This window comes from Bacillus rossius, chromosome 8, assembly GCF_032445375.1.
Source record: "Bacillus rossius redtenbacheri isolate Brsri chromosome 8, Brsri_v3, whole genome shotgun sequence".
Lineage (NCBI taxonomy): Eukaryota > Metazoa > Arthropoda > Insecta > Phasmatodea > Bacillidae > Bacillus > Bacillus rossius.
The window spans coordinates 64,104,808-64,125,377 of NC_086336.1; the positions used below are offsets into that span (position 1 = coordinate 64,104,808).

A 20,570-nucleotide genomic window follows, 5' to 3' on the forward strand; every position below is an offset into this window, starting at 1 on the left:
AAAACTGTTTTAATTGTACAAGTCTTTAATATAATAGTCTATATTATAAGTGTCATTGAATGTATGTAAATATTTTACAATTTTGTTGTGTGTGTAGTAAAAATTTATGACCTAATAGCAATAAATGAAACATATGTTAGGTACTAAGAATCTTTGAACTACTGTGTTAAGCTTTTTAGTCTTTTTATGTGTTATTGAGAAAGTGGTGCAATAAGTTGGAAATCCTCATCCAAATTCAAACTGTTTTCCACCGCTGTATTCAACGGAAAATTGTATTTAACAGAATACATGGGATGACACCCTCGTCCTAAGAATTGAGGTGCTAAGTGCCAAAGAAACCTATGTGCTGGTTCCTTTGCACCGAGTTCCTCAGTTTTAAACACATTCCACAGGACAGTTCAGTGCACCGTGCTAATAAATACATGTTTTGTTGTGTGTTCAAGGTGTGAGCAAAATGCAGTTCTTGTCCGTCATAAACCTGCTGGATTCTCTGGAGCAGATGACTCTGGGTGCTCCTTACAGGAAGTATCGGCCCGCCGTCAAGTCTTACAGGGGTCACTACAAGGAATGGTAGGGCTTCGTGAACATCGTAGCGTGTGTGATTAGCTTAGGTTTTTCGTAATGCTGACAATCGTATGATGCAAATTTAACTTTGGCAAAATAAAATGTCGAGGAATGTGCTGGTAGAACTCTTTGTTTGTGAATGAAGGTGTGCTGTCATTTGATGAAGCCAGAATTTTAACTGCTTCATGGAAGAACTTCATGAACGTTTTGAATGTGTCTCATCAATGAATGTTTTGAATGTGTCTCATCAACTAATGCCCTACAACACCCTGGCTAGAAGTCAAACTTCTGGTTTTAACGGGAAAACCAATCCAGGTAGCGACTATTATTTCTGTTTTTAGCTAGGGACAAAATGTTATGGTTTTGTGTTTAAGCTAATTTTGTTTTTAAAACAGATTATTTCGGTGTTGTTTAAATTTTTTTTATGAACTCATTATTCCTATAGTGTATTTTTAAACAAATCGTTTCTAACTACTCGGAACAATAAAAATAAATCTGCAAATAATTGTGTGCTTGAAAAATTTACCAATGGTGTAATGTAAAAATGGGTTACTAATAACAGTTAAAAGATCAATAAAAGGTACAAAAAAATTTAATCTATTTAGTACATTAATTTGGTTCATCCTTTATGTAAAATATGTTACATCCCTAGAGTTTAATGTTATTAAAAGAAATTGTTTTTTTTTTTTGCGATTGGAGTTAAAGTTTTGATTAAAAATGCTGATTATTTTGCGATTTCAGTTGCATTTCGGTGCTTATGGTGTATTAACTTGCATTTTGGTGTTATGACATGCTTTTCAGTGATTATCTGTTTTATCACAATTCACCATTTAATCTTGACCTCAGTTTTGGCCGGTGTTGTTGCCTAGCAGATCTTGGTGAGGAACATGTTGCACACTCCTTGTCTCTGCCTTGCATACCAACGGTTGATAGCATTGCAAGAGCCTAAGGCACTTGGAAAGAGGGGAAGTAGAAGGTTCAATATTTCGTAGGTGGGCACGTTTCGTCTAACACCTCTTTTTAACGAATGGACCTCACAGTTTAGATAACTGCAATCTCAAGAGACATTTGTATGAATTTTGTAATTTACTCTTATGTTTTATAATTTATTGTTGCGACATAAATTTTCTCACATGAGTAAAAATATGTGTGCAAGGTCGCTACGTGTATTGAAAACAGGTTTTTGTTGCGAAGCAAACATCAAATTAAATGTGTAAAATACTTGCAAAATTGAATCGAATTGTGAATATTTTTCTCAGCAAGGCTGAATTACGTACAAGTACATATATATAAAAAAAAAATATTGGAACGAACTAAAAAAAAATGTATATATTTTAATGTTTGTAATGCTTATAAAACCAATAAAGCCCTATGTTAAATAACATTCAATAGAAATTATAAAATAACTACAAATAAAATGAATTAGTGCATTCATAAAAGTAGACATGAGTGCCACCACAAAAAAATATAACACACAAAAAAGAATTATTGTCATTACATAAAAAATAGTGACTTAACAATTATTTTGCTCATTTCAAATATAACGATGCTTAGGCATTTTCAAATGTCACGTTAAGTACTAAAACAATTTGGCGTGGTGGTTTTCCCGAGCATGCCGGGTTGTGAAGTATTCACAAGAGTGTCGTGGAGGGGCAGTGGTCGGTGCCTCGGGCGGGGGCAGACGCCCGGGAGACGCACGGGAGACGTGGCGTGGCGGTCCCGCAGGTGGCTGTTCGCCATACGCAGCGTGCTGGAGCAGGAGATCCGGCGTCGCCACCAGAACTGGGACCTGAGGCGCATCATGGAGCACCGGCGACGCTGCAAGGAGTACGCCGCCGCCTACAAGACCAAGCTGACGGCGCGCCGGGTCCCCGGGGAGGTGCAGGCGCAGCTCGAGGACCTGGAGAGGCAGCTGGACATCTTCAACATCGTCCTGGCGCGGCAGATCGTCGAGAGCGAGGTGAGCGGTCCCCTCTCCCTCTAACTGTTCACGTTGACACCTTGATGTACCGTCAGGGCCGCAACTAGAGTCTCTGGCACCCGGGGCATGAATGGATTCATGCCTCCCCCCCCCCCTCTCCACTTTATCTGCACATACCACACCAATAAAGCGGGGGGGTCCGGGGGCCCTCCCACGGAAAAACGGTGCTATGTTGAGACGTTATATTGTAAATCAGATTAGACATTCCTGGCATGCAAGTTAAAAAACATTTTACCAGTTACCAGTTGTAGTAGGAAGGAATTACAATGCAAGCGATTTCGGCGCCCCCACAGCTTTGCGCCCGGGGCGTATAGCCCCGCTTGCCCCCCCCCCCCCCCTCCCCTCCCCTTCCCCCCCCCCCCCCCCCCCCCCCCTAGTTGCGGCCCTGTGTACCGTGAACAGTAGGCTTGTGCAAGTACGTATTAGTTTTTAATCTCTTATTATATTCAAATAACAAGATTGGGAAGAAAAATTTTTTTTGTAACATTTTTTTATAAATGGTAAGTAATATTAATTAAATATCTGTATATGGTTTTGTGTATAAATGAACTTAGCCTTGAAAACTCAAGCCGGGTCAAGAAAAAAGCTTAAGTTTGATGCGGCTTGAAAGTCTAGGGTTGATTGTACTCGACCGGAAGAGACTCAACAGTATTTTTTTTTTTTAAACTGGATAAATTTTTGACTAGTGAGGAACAGACACTAAATCACGTACGATTGCACTTCAAATATAGTCGAATATTCATTATTTCAGAGTGTGTAAGTATTAGAAACTGAATCAAATACAAATAATAAATTATTTGTTTCAATATTTTTGAAACTTTGAATATTCACATAGGCCTTTTGTCACTTCGATACCTGCGACTTTCAGCTACAAGAGCCTGCCCGCCTGCCGCCGCTGCTAAAAGCCTGCTTCCGATTCAGACGTTGGTTTTAGGAACTGCCACTTCACCGTTCATTTACAGACGTGTCCCGTCCGTCTGTTTACGGATGCCTTTCTGCGACATTGTGTGACTGGAATACTGCAATATTGTCGCAAGCTTTTCACCTCCCATCCTGCCTCGTGTCCTTATATCAGTTGACTTACTAGGGGTAGCCGTCAGTGTGTGTCAAGGAGGTCAGATGTGCTTACTTTTGTTCGTTGGACACAATAAATGGTAGGGTGCATGAATACTCGAAATTTAGAGTGGAGTCGAGTTTTAAGTACTCTACTCGAGCCTAAAGCTCAAAAAATTCAATTAGTTAACTGTTTGCTCTAGGGACGTGATAAAACATTCATGAAACATCATTAATACAAACCTGGAGTAATCTAGGATTATAAATCTAGTATGTAATTGTGAAGCTCGTACAGTAGGAGACATGATTAGTTGATGCAGAATTGATTAAAAAGGTATTTTTTACAATTTGAGTATGTACTTCAGCATATAATGGTTACATTGTCCCACCAGTTCATTATTATGAACATTATAGATGAGTATTGAATTTGCTATCAATGGTGGCTGATTTTACATAATCTCATACTGTATTTATGATTTGTTTTTTTTTTAGATGTATTTGCGCATCATCACAATTTTGTTTGTTATTCTATACTAAAAAAAATATAATTTCTATACAAGCACCATACTCAAAATTTGATTGAATTCGCTGCAGTAACAACTGTTTCTTAAAATGTGCTTCGACTATCCTTTTCCACATATTATTTATACAGTGCGCTCTTGACGGGGCCAATGAGATTGTGGTCACCGTACTGCTGCACCCTCACTATTTACCATGACTCTTAGAAAAAGCTACAGTGTTTTGTGAAATACCTTTACATGAAATGAAAATCGTGAAATACAGGTGTCACTACTTATGACCAACTAGACTGCACCACTAGTACTAAGTTATTGCCCATTTACCATTTGAAACTACCTGATTCGGTTGTATTTTCCTCTTTTATTTGTTTTTGTTTTAAAAACAAATACATTTCCTACTTGGCTCCTGTTGGCAGGTGGAAAGGGAGGGCCGTGTGACAGCGGAGAAGAAGGCGGCAGCGGCGACGACTGGTTGGTTCAGTGGGTGGTGGGGTACCAGCAAGAAGCAGGAAGACGACAGCGCACTCTCAGCAGCTGCTATAGGTACATACACATGCAACTGCTTCTCTATGGAAGACTCTCATCACAACTGTGTTTGATTCACCGATAAATATATATAAAAAAAAAACTTTAAATTTTAAACTTTATTTTCTTTTTAATGATCTGTTAGATTCCCCAGAATTGGTAGATATGGCCAAGTTTTCTGTACAACCTCATGAAACCTAATTTCGTGGAGCTCCTGAAAGGGGTGAATTAAAAAATTTTTGTTTTGTGGTATTTGGCTAGAGAAAGTCGTATTTGTATGTTTTTGTGTTTCTGGCCAGTAAACTATGAATTTTATTTATAAAATAATATTTTATGTACTAGACCAAAATGGCATGGTCTTAAGGAAATCGTCCTATTGTTTGTCGAGAGTGATTATGAGAAACCATTGGCATAGAAATGCGGGTCCTGCCAAGTATGAGTGTAATGCACCACCTTGCCCAGTCCATCGGAGCAATAACAATTACAGTGTTTTTTAAATGTTTTTTACTAACCTAACTAAAAACTGAGAGTGTTGGAGAGGGTTCCGGGTTAGGGAGGGAGACTAAGTGCGTCTCAGGCCGAAGCCTATACGCTCTAAACACGCAGGGTATTAGCCATGCAGGAGGGGTAGCATGCACCATGTGCCAGGAGGGGGATTGGCCAGCCATGGCAGCGATTGGTGCCATGACTTACTCCCCTCGCTGACTATTCTAGACTTTGAGCCCAGGTAAAACCTGCATAGACACAGGGAAAACCCTGCAAAAATTTCATGCATTAATATCAAGCAGGATGCTTACGGGAAACAGAAGGATGGTTCTGAAAGAAGAGTTGGACAGAGTAGAAAAGAGTCTACCATGCGGTGGGGTTGGGGGTTTTTACATTGCTGTTCGCATTGGTTTGGGAGGTACTGGTTTTTTCGGGGGTGACTTTTTGTCACTTCCCGCCGGGATGCCAGCGAGCCCACCGATTTCAGTGTCGACGTGCCCCACAGAAGCACTGGAAATCGGTCGTTCCCCGCCGTGCTACAGGACGTGTCACGTTTGCCAAACGCAGCGAAGCAGTTCGAGGAGGCCATGACGCCCGAGGAGAAGAGCAAGCTGTTCCGGGCCATCGACTACCACGAGGGCGTGGTGCCCACCTCGTACCCCGACACGTTCATTGCGGTGCTCGTGACCTTCGACCTGAAGGCGCTGGCCGTGACGGTGCGCGACGACAGCTACACGGACCCCAAGATCCTGCTGGCCGAGGTGAAGGGCATGTGGCTGGAGGCGCAGCAGCGGCCCTCGGCGTCCGCCGTCAAGTGAGTCGCTCGCAGCGCCCCTGTCCTTCCTCGGCCGGTCCGTGATCCGACCTGGGGAAAATCACGGAAAATTACCAGGGATGTGCGAATCCTTGATTTTCAGTTCGGTTCGAATCCGATTCGAATCCCTGGCAATATTTGAGATATGAATCCGATTCCGAATATTAAGCACAGAATAATTAAAAATAACTGAATAATTTAAAAATAATTTGCGTTCTCTTTTTTCTAACTGTAACTACTGGCAATTGTTTATTACACTGAGATTGAAACATTTATAATTATGTAAACTTAATTAATAAACACTTTAAAATATGAATACCAAAACATATTCGATTCTCCAACTCAATCTTAATAAATTGCACGCCACAGGGAAATCTTAGTTTTATAAACGTTTCAGCAAACTAAACCATTTTTTCTCCAATAAATAGCCAAGACTTTTTTTCTTGTAGGTATGTAATTGTTTTTAGTTTATACTTTGCTATACGAGGAAATTCGTAATTATAGTTTAAGCTCTCGAAATCTCGAAATTCTTTTAATGTCACTGTGTTGATTATTTAATTTACATATCTTTCTTGGATACATCATATTTTAAATACTTACGTAATAGTAGCCTAATTTTATTTTTCACTGCTAGTATTTTTAGCCGTATTAAATTAATTAATAACTTTTGTGAATATTCGTAATACTGTTTGAATCCATGTGTGTACAACGATTCCGGGTTCGGGTAATTGTGGATTCGAACCTTACCCGAAAATATCAGGTACTCGCACATCCCTAAAAATTACCAAACTCTATCAAACAAAGGGATTTGTCTTTTAATGACAGTTGAATGTGTTTTCAAGTGTTTTTGACTCACTAATAATGCACAGTTTTCTTTGAAAATTATTTTATTCTAGAATTTTTGTATCTATTCAAAGTTGTATACAAATTTTTTTTAAATTGTATTTTTTTCTTTAATCATAATACAGATTGGCATGAACATACTACAATAGTTTTGGCACATCGAACCATGTATAAAGTGAATTGTGTCAGACTGTACAGTACATGAAATAAAATGATAAATTTATCTTAGGCTATAACCAAAATTATGGTATGTAATTGCAGAAGATTTTTTTTTTGTTGAACTTGAGCGACAGTGAGAGGGAGATGTGATGTAATAATCTCATTTTCAGACAACTAGCATTTGAAAAATGTAATATCACTTGTTCACAGTGTTTTTTTTAGTTTGATTGAATTTATACTTTACCAAACACATTCATAACATCACTCCTGTTCTTTTATTTTATTTCTATTAATTATTGTCATGCAAAACTAAAGCTAGTTATAGTCATTAAAATCTGTTGGGATACACTAGAGATTTTTAAAGGGGATCAAAATGTACTACGCCCTTTCTCTAATCAGATGCATTTGACACATGTATTCATGTACATTCATCTCAATTATTTTGCTACACTAAATAATTAATTTTATGCATGTGTTTACAATAATATTGAATAGTACTGAGTATTTATTTAATTATCATGCCAGCCTTAGCACTTCCAACCCAGTCAACTACATTTTTACATTTTTCCCATCCAGAGATTTCCAAGCCAAATACTCGATGACTATAATAATTTCATATTCTTAAGGGCAGGGTTTATTTATTATGTCAAGTAACTATAACTTTTAATGCATGTACACACAGCCATTTTTTCTTTTCTTTTTTTATTCTCTAACAACATTGTTGTTGACAGGCCTTTGCTTCAAAAATTATATTTCACTTGGTTCGATCCATATTTCCTTGGAGGGGAACATTGGATGAATCTTTAAACAATTTTTGTTGTGCCCAGTGTTTATACACTGGGCCGGTTACGTTAAACCACTGGGCCCGGCGGTGTGGCGTTATGAGGCAGGGAGGGGGAAATCGAAAAAAATTGAATTTGGACAAGTATCATTTACAACAAAAAAATTCTATTTCACTAATTACCGAACACAATAACATACTTTGCTTTCGCACATTCGAGCCAGAGGGATTGTTTGCCAAGGAACTGGAAACTGAGACCGATCAATGCCCTAACTTACCATACGCAGATGCAAAAAATCACTATTCCCTGTACGTAATTGTTAACGCTACTTTGCAATATTCTCAACAACTTTAATTTAAATTTTTGCGCCGGGACAGCGGGTAAAACCTTGTATAACTTTGCATGATTAAAACATTAAACCTGTTATTTCCCTGCATCATTTTGAAATGAGAATGGAGTGATTTGAGTTTTGTGTTCCTTACGTATCTGCAGTGATGTTACAGGTAATTGTTCCCACCGAGGGTAGCACGAGACAACCACAGCGATCAGGGGCGCAACAACTAAATTTTCTAAGGGGGGGAAATATACCTTTTTATAAAGAATCATCTATCCTCCCCTATTGAAGCGGGGGGAGGGGGGGGGTGCCTGGCGGGATCCTCCCCCGGGAAAATTTGTATTTCAAGGTGGAAGATGGTGCTATTTAAGCAGTTTTATTATCTAAAAAATTGATTACACAGCACTTTCTTTGCCCCCCCTTGCCCCCTGTTGTTGCGCCCCTGACGGCGATGCGTGTGGACTTCCAGGGTGGGCGTGAAGGTGCAGGAGTTCTCGATGCTGGGCATCAAGCAAGGCCCCGTGGAGCCGCAGCTGGTGGCCACGCAGACGAGCGCGGGGGCGGAACGGGGAGTGCTGCTGGACGTGATGTTCGAGACGAACCCCCTGGACGGGGGCTGCGACCAGCGGGTGAGGGTGTCCTCGCAGCCGGTGCGGGTCGTGTACGACGCCCAGACCGTCAACAAGCTGGTCGACGTGTTCAGGAAGCCGGAGACCGCCTCGCTGCACCAGTGAGTGACCCGCTGTTGTTGGAGACCTGCTCTTAACACTTTATGATGATCATTTCAGCAATTACAAGTGTAAAATGCTTAAAAATAGCAATGCTTAAAAATAACAATGCTATAACGCTAATAATAATGCTAATTTCAGCATTTCCAAATGTAAAATGCTTAAAAATAGCAATGCTTAAAAATAACAATGCTATAACGCTAATAATATTGCTAATTTCAGCAATTCCAAATGTAAAATGCTTAAAAATAGCGAGGCTTAAAAATAGCAATGCTATAATGCTAATAATAATGTTAATTTAAAAAATTCCAAATGTAAAATGCTTATCTTATAAATAGCAATGCCTAAAAATAACAATGCTATAACGCTAATAATAATGCTAATTTCAGCATTTCCAAATGTAAAATGCTTAAAAATAGCAGTGCTTAAAAATAGCAATGCTATAACGCTAGTAATAATGCTAATTTCAGCTATTCCGAATGTAAAATGCTTAAAAATAGCAATGCTATAACGCTAATAATAATGCTAATTTAAAAAATTCCAAATGTAAAATGCTTAGAAATAGCAATGCTTAAAAATAGCAATGCTATAACGCTAAAAATAATGCTAATTTCAGCTATTCCAAATGTAAAATGCTTAGAAATAGCAATGCTTAAAAATAGCAATGCTATAACGCTAATAATAATGCTAATTTCAGCTATTCCAAATGTAAAATGCTTAGAAATAGCAATGCTTAAAAATAGCAATGCTATAACGCTAATAATAATGCTAATTTCAGCTATTCTCAATGTAAAATGCTTAAAAATAGCAATGTTTAAAAATAGCAATGCTATAACGCTAATAATAATGCTTATTTCAGCAATTCCAAATGTAAAATGCTTATTTCAGCATTTTAGATGGAAAATGGCTAACTATCATGCCTTTGACACATTTGCGAGAAATTTTGTTAAATTTCTTCTTTATGTTATATAATGTTAAAAAAAATCTATCTTAATTTTTTTAATATACGTTTACATTAGTTTTAGCGTAACTGGTGTTATTTTTAGACACTACAGTTATTGTGATTTTATTGTTTCACCGCTATCTTTGTCAATGCCGTTCACATGTTGGTTGTACTGATTTTTACTGACCGAAGTAAATTATTTTCGTGCTTCAAAACAATTTGTTGTAATTAATTATGTTAATACAATTTTCAATTTGTTAGTAGATTCATTTGTTGTATTTATATAACATTGATTGATTCTTTAATTATTATTATATCTTTGCCTTCATATTTAAGTTTAAGAAAACAGCTTTTTAAAACATTTAGAATGTTTTAAATTAAATAAATAGACTGAAAGAAGAAAAAAAATTCAAAACTTCTTTATTATCATAGTTATTCAAATTGATTTAAAACCACCTTAATATTATCATAACCTTGTTTCAAAGAAATATTTTTTATCAACCACGTATTAGTGCAAGGGATAAAAATAGTGTGTGTTCGAAGGTTAAAAAAATTTTTTTATATATACTTTAATAGGCATAATATGAATTTTATTCTAAGTAATTCATTGCTGAATGCGTTGATTTAAAACACATTCAAAATATTTTCGCTGCATGGAATATGAGAAAAATGTTTAATCGATCATTTTAGAATATTTGAGAACATAAGTTCTTAAAATGTTCCAGGAGTTCATAGAAGTTTCCAAAAACATTTCCAGGATAAATAGGTGCTTCTAAATCTCCCTTCGCATGGAGGCTGTGCCGTAAGGGATTTTCCACCCTTCCTTATAGTTGAATACATATGTTTTAACTAGTACATTAATTTCATACTAACGAAATATGAATGTATGTTCGGCGTTTGGAAGTTTTAGTTTTATTGACTTTCGCTCAGAGGACCGATAGACTGCGGCAAATAAGCCTGGGTGCCGGGTTACATAGGCCAGGAACTACACACGTCAGAGTGCGCTGGTGGCGCGGCGGGGAAGGGTGGAAGAGGGGGTAGGGGGTAGGAAGGGGAAGTTGGAGAAGAAGGGGAAAGGTGGAGAGGGGGATAGGAAAGGAGGGGAAGGAATGCTGAGCAGTGCCCGCACTGCTTCAGCTGGTTGAAATTGACCGGGTACGAGTGGCACTGCAGAACGTTGGCAGAGCAGTGTTGTCGTTGGGGGAGACGGGGGGCGTGAGAGACGCGCTGAGCGCGCTGGTCGTTGCAGGCTCCAGGCCGCCGCGCAGTCCAAGCTCGCGGACTTCCGCGAGATGTCCGCCACGGGTCTGCAGCACGTCATCGCCAAGTCGCCGATAATGGACCTGAAGATCGACCTGCAGGCCCCGTACATCATCGTACCCAGGAACGGCTTCTACACTGGGCAAGTATATATATACTCTTGACTACGTCGCATCTAAATCGGGCCAACTGGGTCATTTGCCAAGAGCGACAGTTTTTTGAGGGGTGGGAGGATTTGAAGTGCGAAAAACATTGGACAAAAATATTTGAGGGATGGGGAAAATAAGTTTTTTAACGTATTGTAATGATTTGATTTTAAAATACACTTGTCAAGGGGAAATTTTAGTTCATACCAACCATTGTAGGCCTTTAACAAACTACTTTAGAAATAGATTCAAAACTCATTTAACTATATACAGTATACGTAAACTCATAGTATTTAATTGCATTATGTGCTGTTTTAAAAATAATAATAAATAAGCTTGAATTTTAAACATTTTATGATGTTTGGGGGGCACTGGAAAAGGAAGGGTGGCGACTAAATATTATCGGCCCAGAGCGCTAGATAACTGAAATAGAGGCCTAATCTTAACAGGAAAAACTGGACAAACTCACAGGTTAGTTTCTTGTCTACACACACACAGAAATAAAACTCATTTCACCCTGAATGCACAGTTGTGAGAAAAAGGAGAAAAAAAAGTTTTTTCCCTGTGTTTGTATTAAAGTATCAGCTGTGAGCACTTGTCTTGTGTTTCTGTCAATGTTTCTCTTACATTTGTTGCTAAGTAGCCTATGTGATATTTTGTCACCATTCTGACTTCTTGAATTTTGTTTACTGTATGAGTACCGTATTTACCCGTAGAAATCCTTAACTTCCAGAAGTCCGTGCATGTTTTGCTGTTTCTCTAGTCAAATTTTAAATGTTGTGGAAATGCATGAGTTAAACTTTCCCATCCTAAGAATACCTACAGAAAGCACGTGAAAGCCTCGGCACTGAGACAAGTCTGAAAAATAATTGACGCCGCCGAGTCGTGCACCAGTTTCCAGTTTCTCATCCTTTCTTCCACTCGAGACAGTACCAAATGTTTTAGAATCACCATGAAAGCTCTTGAATAACACCAAACGTAAACTGTAGGCATTAGAACAATTTTTAAAGTAAATAAAATCTGAAAAAAATTGCATTTACATACTCAATAATTTAGTGAGAAAAATGAAAACCAATAAGAATATAGTTAAAACTTTTCTAGTTAAAACATCTTAAGACAAAAATTACTTAAGAGAATACAAGTGTAAATGCTAGTGAACTATAATCTTGAAACTATATATGGACGTAGTTATGCAAAAAGGAATCAACCCACAATTTTGTTATATTTTATTTGAAAATAAATTGAAATAGTACAAGGTTGATCGTACCGTCGTTGCTATTATTATGTCAGTATTTATACTAGACCATTAAAATTATACCCACATTATATTATCAATAGGAAAATTACAATTTATAATTAACTTTAACTTCAAAATACTCAGAATAGGTTTCATGTGGGTTGGTTCCTTTTTGCATAACTACGTTCATTATGTAGTCGGCTGATCCACCTGGACGACTGAACAGAACATTATTGAAGGCCGGGGAGGGCAAGGTGTCCCGGTGTCGCAGCGCGTTGAGCGGCGGGTGTGGTTCCAGTGTGGAAGACATAGTCGTGGTGATCCTCCTGAAAGACAGAACAGAACACCATCGAAAGCCGGGGAGGGCAAGGTGTCCCGGTGTCGCAGCGCGTTGAGCGGCGGGTGTGGTTCCAGTGTAGAGGACATAGTCGTGGTGATCCTCCTGAACGACTGAACAGAACACTATCGGAAGCCGGGGAGGGCAAGGGGGCGCAGTGTCGCAGCGCGTTGAGCGGCGGGTGTGGTTCCAGTGTGGAGGACATAGTCGTGATCCTCCTGAACAACAGAACAGAACATTATCGAAAGCCGGGGAGGGCAAGGGGACGTTGTGTTGCAGCAGGTTGAGCGGCGGGTGTGGTTCCAGGGTGGAGGACATAGTCGTGGTGATCCTCCTGAACGACTGAACAGAACACTATCGGAAGCCGGGGAGGGCAAGGGGGCGTTGTGTTGCAGCAGGTTGAGCGGCGGGTGTGGTTCCAGGGTGGAGGACATAGTCGTGGTGATCCTCCTGAACGACTGAACAGAACACTATCGGAAGCCGGGGAGGGCAAGGTGTCCCGGTGTCGCAGCGCGTTGAGCGGCGGGTGTGGTTCCAGTGTAGAGGACATAGTCGTGGTGATCCTCCAGAACGACTGAACAGAACACTATCGGAAGCCGGGGAGGGCAAGGGGGCGCAGTGTCGCAGCGCGTTGAGCGGCGGGTGTGGTTCCAGTGTGGAGGACATAGTCGTGATCCTCCTGAACAACAGAACAGAACATTATCGAAAGCCGGGGAGGGCAAGGGGGCGTTGTGTTGCAGCAGGTTGAGCGGCGGGTGTGGTTCCAGGGTGGAGGACATAGTCGTGATCCTCCTGAACAACAGAACAGAACATTATCGAAAGCCGGGGAGGGCAAGGGGGCGTTGTGTTGCAGCAGGTTGAGCGGCGGGTGTGGTTCCAGGGTGGAGGACATAGTCGTGGTGATCCTCCTGAATGACTGAACAGAACACTATCGGAAGCCGGGGAGGGCAAGGGGGCGCAGTGTCGCAGCGCGTTGAGCGGCGGGTGTGGTTCCAGTGTGGAGGACATCGTCGTGGTGAACCTGGGCAGCCTGAGGATGTGGTCCATGCCGCGCGAGCGTGTGGAGGACGCCGTGCACGAGCAGTTCGTGCGGGGCCGCACCGAGGAGCAGATCCTGGAGCAGATGATATCCAGGAGCTACGACCAGTTCCAGATCGAGCTGTGCGACATCCAGGTGCGAGGCCATTCTTGCACTGTCCCAGGAAGCAGATGGATTGAGGCCGTGCAGTCGTATTTGAATCCCTTTTTGACAATCCTTATTTGTACACGGGCTTGTGAAACCAAAATATAGCTGAAAAAGTGGATATAAATGAGTGGCAGATATTCATGACGCGCGCGAAACGGATTCATCACGTTGCCATGCTGTGCTTCTTGCACTGTCCTAGGAAGCAGACGGATTGAGGCCGTGCAGTCATACGAGGGGTTCGAATCCCTTTTTTTTGACAATGCTCATTTGTACATGGGCTTGTGAATCTAAAATATAGCTGAAAAAGTGGATATAAATGAGTGGCAGATATTCATGACGTATGCTTCATGGTTACTTGCCATGGAAATGAATTAGGGCTTAATGATGTCCATTTAGTGCAATGATGTGACTGGAATGAAAATGGTTGGGAAAACTCGGAGCACCCCAAGAAATCAAAACACACAGGCTTAAGGAAACTACCACCGTGTTTTGCTCCTGCTCTCAAAAAAAAAAAAAAAAAAAAAAAATCAAGGTTGGTCTCTGCCAGAAATCGATAAGATTGCCGAGGTGAGAGGCGAGAATTGACCAATGACCCGTGTGTCACGAAACTAAATACCTTCGTGGAATGGGTGGTAGTAAATTACTAATGCTCATACCTGCATGGTCCTGGGTGGCCGTAATTGCCAACTCGTTGCGCTCGTGTGGCGAGATCGAGAGTTTGATCCCAGAGCCCCGGCAGACCCGTCTGAATGAACACCGATTGGTTCAGAGTCCACTTTGTTCTCTGAGGTTCTGTCACCGTAAGCTTCAAGCATAATCATGTGACGTAAAACCCTATCAGTAGAGACGAGATTATGTGATCGTATTTTTAGCTAAATTTCAATTTTCAAATGAAAGATTTTGAATTATCTTTTTAATATGTAAATGCTCTTTATTTATGAACGCGGTGCACAGGATGGCCACCCAAGTTGGAAAAACAGGAAACCTTGAATTAGCAGTGAATTTTTTTGTTGCTGTGAAATTGGTGAGAAACCATTTTTGAAAGTCCTCTGGAATGATCTGTTTATCAAGCAAGTTAAAAAGAGCTTAGTTGAAAAACTTATTGAGGCTACAGACTACATCAGTAATACCATTTTTGAGCGCATATGGGATTCTAGAATGTTTAAATTTTCGTTTATGCTGCCAGTGCCATCTTGAATATGCGTACAGGTGAGTTTAGGCAGCGGAAGCGAAGAACAAGATAACATCATGGGTTGACGGGAATTAGCCAGTGGCCATCCTGGTTTAATATTAAACATGTGAGGCTATACAATTTTTTGCTATTACTATTTACGAAATAGTATCATTTTGAGTTCGGTACACGCTGCACTCTTAGAAAACAATTATTGTTAGTGTAAATGTCTGCAAATATAATTATGTATTTTAAGCACACATCAGTATCTGAAATGTAAAACTAAAGAATACGACGTGTTTTGTTACACGATTAAGATTAATTTTTAACTTGTTACTTGGTACAACTCGCATAGAAAATCAATGGCATTATTGAATTTAGACGTTAAATATTGAATCATTGATTATTTTTCAGTATCTAACTTGTATTTGGAGGTTATAGACATACTGTGTTCTTACGCATAAAGCGAACCTACGTGACGTTCCTGCAGGGTTATGTTCACGGTGCCCGTGTGTTGTTAAATGATTAATATTAATTTTTACTTGTTAATTGGTACAACTCGCATAGTAAAACAGTGGCATTTATTGGATTTATACGTTACACATTGAAGCATTGATGATTTTCACTATCCAACTTGTAGTATTTGGAGGTTATGTACTGTGTTGTTACGCATGAAGCGAACCTACTTGACGATAGTGCAGCGTTGCGCTCAGTATTTGGAGGTTATGTATTGTGTTGTTACGCATGAAGCGATAGTGCAGCGTTGCGCTCACGGTGCGGTGTGTGTGTGTGTGTGTGTGGCTCAGGTGCTGCTGAGCCTGTCGGGCGAGGACTGGCAGGCCGCCCTCGCGAGCAAGGAGGTCACGCCCTTGCACCTGCTGCAGCCCTCGCTGCTGCAGCTGGACTTCCGCAAGTGCCTCGTGCCGGACGACCCCCGCCTGCCCAGGCTCAAGCTGCTGTGCCGGCTGCCCAGCATCTCGCTCAGCATCTCCGGTGAGGCTCCTTCCCGGTTCCCGGGCCAGTCGAGGCCTTCACCCGCCACTGACAAGGGACTCTGCCTGGTGGGGGGTGGGGGGGGTGGGGGCATTAGAGATATAAAATAATGTAGCCAAATGCAAAAAAATACATACTTTTCCCACAACTTTCCCCCTCCCCCCCCCCTCCCCCAGGCCATCGGCTGGCGACGCCCTTGGCTACTGGAGAAACATTTCATGGGTTTTATTTTCAGGCCAATTTTGTTTTTGAAACAGGAACTTTTGCTGGTGTTTTCATTTCATTTTTTTTAAATGAAATCTGTCTATATTAATAGATAGCATATTATTAAAAAATATATATATATATAATACAAACTAATCAGCATTTTCAGTCAAAACTTAACTATAACGATGAATAAGTTATTTTTTTTAGTTATCAAATTAAATGAAATTAATTTATTTAGCATGGATTTGTACCACATTTTATGCAAAAAGATTTTTAAAAAGTTTTCTTTTTTTTTTTACTTTTGCAACTGTTATTAGTTACTCGTTTTTACATTACGATGTTAGTACATTTTTCAAAACCCATTATGTATCGTAAATAAGCCTGGTCGTAAGAAGTTATAATACTAATTTATTGTGTATGGAAGAAACCTTTTTTTGGTTAATCATCTAAAACAAGTAAAATTTATGTTTGAATGCTTGGAGTTATACCTATTGCATGTTAAAATTGTACATTGTTTATTTTAATTTGATCGAACAGTAGTATCTGAAGGGAAGCGTCTAGTTTCTCATGTGAATTCTAATTTTAGTAGTTTTAATTATCGTAAAATATTTTTTTCATAATTCAGAGCACAAAGTGGATGTTGCGTGTGGACGTATTCTCAAAAAAGTAGTGGATTGACGCGCACGAAAGAGAAGGCCTTCGTGACTGCTCACCGTGTCGCGGGTGTGTTTCAGACGAGCGCATGTTCAGACTGGTGGTGCTCGTGACGAGCGTCCCGTGGTCCGAAGCCAGCTCCGAAGAGGACTTGCAGACTGTGCTGCACCCGGTACGATAGCGCAGTTGGCGTTCCTTCCACGTTCGGGGAGGATTTATCACTGGGAAAACTATATCTACAGTCATTTGTTGAAACTAGTCATGTCCGTCGTGGGTCACCACTTTTTTTCTCAAACCCAAATCTAGTTCTTAATAGCAAGGAATATAATTAAAGTGTTTTATCGCATATCCATGGGCTGAGAGGATTTATTACGTGAAAAACTATTCTATCTACAGTCACTTGTTGAAAATAGTCATGTCCATCATGTGTCTTCACTATTTCTCAAAATCAAATCTAGTTCTCAATAGAGAGGAATATAATAATAGTGGTATTTTTTCCGCATAATCTTTGCACTCTTATAATCGTCACACTTTTATTTTAGGGCGTCAAAATTCAGAGGAAAAAAAATTCTTGTATAAAATTGCATCATGTTTTTGCTCCCGCTATTAGATTCCAAACACTTTTTTGTGGGTAGTAAACATGGCCTTGCCAAAGATGATTGTGCAACAGCGATTGGTTTTCACGTTGCTGTCAGGCAGTGCGGTAGTTATAATGGGAAAATACAGTCATTACAATTGCAGCAAAACCCGTTTTAGGATGTACACGTACAGTACGTTTTCCTGTCCAGTGTGGTCAAATGTTTCGCCCGCTATTTTCTCCATAAGATGTACGTTATTTTTTCTCATGTAGGATGTTGCTCATAACTTCTTTTCCCGTATAAAAAATGTATTTTATTTAAAGTTTAAGTCCATTATTCGTTAGGATATCACCACTTACAGTATTTAATTAACATAATCAAGAAGTTGTCCGATGTGTGAATTTTCTTTTAAAGACTTTTCAAACGTCATGAGTTACTGTTTTCGTTCTTCTATTTTAAGTTGCATGAATAATTAATTAAATAGTTTGGTGTGCTTTTGTATACTCTACTTTTTAATTAAACATACTTTTCATGCAACATGTTTTGTTTTTATGAAAAAGTTATCCTCAAAAACAATTCTTTTCTTGCTTAAATATCGTACACCTCCTTTTAAAACTTTATTTTAATATAAAATGTGTGACGATTATGTGATAAAACATGGTGTAAAAGCGAAAACAGGGATATTTAAGTTTTAATGAAATATTTAATAAATTAAATTTTTATTCATAAAATAAAAGTATATTTATGGGTTTATATGATATAGGCGTAATTAGTTTCATTTTGTATCAAATGTTCTCAGAAGTGCTAAACAAACATTCCCAGACCACTGTAGCTCATGGCAGATACCTTTCTTTGATAGGGCCTGTAGTGCTTGTCAATTACACAGATGCAAGTTTTGGTACTGATTGTACTTTTCTTAAATATTTCTCATTGAAACATTTATTTGAACATTAAATATTTAGAATGTTAAACATTTATTGTATTCGCAAATTTGTTTGGCCTATCCCTAGTTAAAATGCAATGAAGAATAAAGTAAGTAATTTGAGATAGAACCATTTTCATAATAAAGCCAAATATTTATTTATTTTTATTTCTGTGTACTATGTTATTTAATTATTTTATATGATTTCTGTTAGTTAGGAATAAGATATGTTTGAATGAGATGTATTTATTTAATTTAGAGCTCTTTGTTAAATAATTAAATCTAACTCACTTCCCTTGTTTATTGTTTGTTAGGTAAAAGGTGAAAAAAGTTACCCTAGTTTTAAAATTATAAAAAAAATTTCTTGGCAGCTTACGACATTAAAAGTTGTCTTTTTTTTTTTCTCTCCGGATAGTGCTGTAATATTAACAAACTAGAAAAAATAATGCAGGTTTGACTTATTTTGTTGTATTGCAGGATACAATTTCATTGGCTTCCAGTCTGTCAATGCTGAACCGTTCAAAGGAACGGGACATAACGTCTGATCTTTTAAAGAAGGACATTGGAACACGCAAGGAGACGGGACAAGAGTTGAAGGAATCGGTGCAGTTCACTGAGCTGGATATCTTCTTCGAAATGGGAGGTATGGTCTTGATGATTCATGCCTTTTTTTTTCTCTGCAGAGTTTTTTAATCTTTAATAGAAACCAGAGTTTACATTAGACAAGTTTTTTGGTATCTAAGATGACCTAGACTCTTATTATCTCAGGTAATTTGTATTATCTATTTCTGTTCATTCTTCTGTCTCCAAATACCTGAGCTGGTGGTCTGACGGTTACTACCTGAAATGGATTTGAAAGAGAATTCTGTTGATGCGAGATCATTTAGTACGCAGTCACCAGTGTTTTTTATTACTTGATTGTTTTTTCAGGGCTCTTAGTGTTTCTTTGTTTCACAGACTTCGTGATGAGTATTCTGAAGTATCAGCCGCCGGCTGCGGGGACTTCTGCAGGCGTTGCCAAGAAGCTACTGGAGTTGCGGCTGAGTAAACTCGAGCTGGAAATGAAACAGCAGACGTTCAACATGAACGTTTACATCCGCCTGGGTGGCATAGGCCTCGAGTACATCGGCCTACCGGACAAAACATTGTTTCTTGACACGCCTATGACGGATGGGAGCGGCGGGCCGTACTTGCTGACCATCAAGTATGTGAATGTGAGTGTCTAGTTCACGGTTATTCTTCTGTTATTGCACACACACACTCCATTGACCTCTATTTCAAGGTGTCTCGACAGGCAAAGTACGTGAGTGTCTAGTTCACAGTTATTCTTCTGTTATTGCACACACACACTTCATTGACCTCTATTTCAAGGTGTTCCGACAGGCAAAGTACAATGTGTGTCAATGCCTGTACTGTTGAAATGCCTTTGAATTGCATGCAGTTCAAAATTTATGTTTGTTATATCATTTAAGCTATAATTTAAGCTAAAATTTTGGTAGACTCGAGGAACTTGAAAGTGAGGGGGGGATAAACTTTTATCACGGCCACAGTCAAATAAACATAACTAGCGTTTTAACAACGTTAAAATTTTCTATCTGCAAAAACAATATTCATTGATCATTGGTGTAAAAAACAATATGCAAGGAATTAGAATTCAATGAAATAAAGAAAATAGCTACAATTTTTGTATTTTGGTTAAAATAGTAATCGTAATCATTAAATTTAAAATTATTGGAAACCTTTAAGCAGTCGATTCCTAAGTCTCCAGATCTCAGCACATGACAGACATTTATTTGTATCCCTTTGTCACCAACATTTTGTATGTATTAACTGTTCATGACAGCACTTAACTCTTATTATTTAAAAAAAAAATTCATCAGTACTTCTTGGCTTCTCACCCCCTCAGTTATGGGTGAATCCCAAGTTTAATTTTCGTAAAACGTTCTCAAGGCTACATACGTTATGTACTTGTACAGCTCGAAACAGATGCCAGCCCGAAGGCGGTACAGTCCCGGTAACAACCACCAGTGGCGTAGCCAAGATTTGTGTATGGGGGGTGTTAAGAAGCATGCCCCCCCCCCCCCATATTAAAGCGGGGGGGTTCCGGGGGTCATCCCCCGGGAAAATTGGGATTTTAAGGTGTAAAATA

General features: G+C 39.4%; 1 protein-coding gene across 2 annotated transcripts in view; it reads left to right on the top strand.

Annotated features, from left to right (window-relative positions):
• Positions 1 to 20,570, top strand: part of LOC134535081 (intermembrane lipid transfer protein Vps13) — a 119,635-nt gene that overhangs the window by 12,491 nt on the left and 86,574 nt on the right. For both annotated transcript variants that reach the window (XM_063373940.1, XM_063373941.1), the window contains exons 7-17: positions 444 to 570; positions 2,290 to 2,524; positions 4,533 to 4,659; positions 5,695 to 5,941; positions 8,529 to 8,789; positions 10,980 to 11,132; positions 13,707 to 13,884; positions 15,874 to 16,060; positions 17,002 to 17,093; positions 18,899 to 19,064; positions 19,379 to 19,635. In XM_063373940.1, coding sequence (XP_063230010.1) covers positions 444 to 570; positions 2,290 to 2,524; positions 4,533 to 4,659; positions 5,695 to 5,941; positions 8,529 to 8,789; positions 10,980 to 11,132; positions 13,707 to 13,884; positions 15,874 to 16,060; positions 17,002 to 17,093; positions 18,899 to 19,064; positions 19,379 to 19,635 — 2,030 coding nt within the window. The remainder of the gene's footprint in view (positions 1 to 443; positions 571 to 2,289; positions 2,525 to 4,532; positions 4,660 to 5,694; positions 5,942 to 8,528; positions 8,790 to 10,979; positions 11,133 to 13,706; positions 13,885 to 15,873; positions 16,061 to 17,001; positions 17,094 to 18,898; positions 19,065 to 19,378; positions 19,636 to 20,570) is intronic.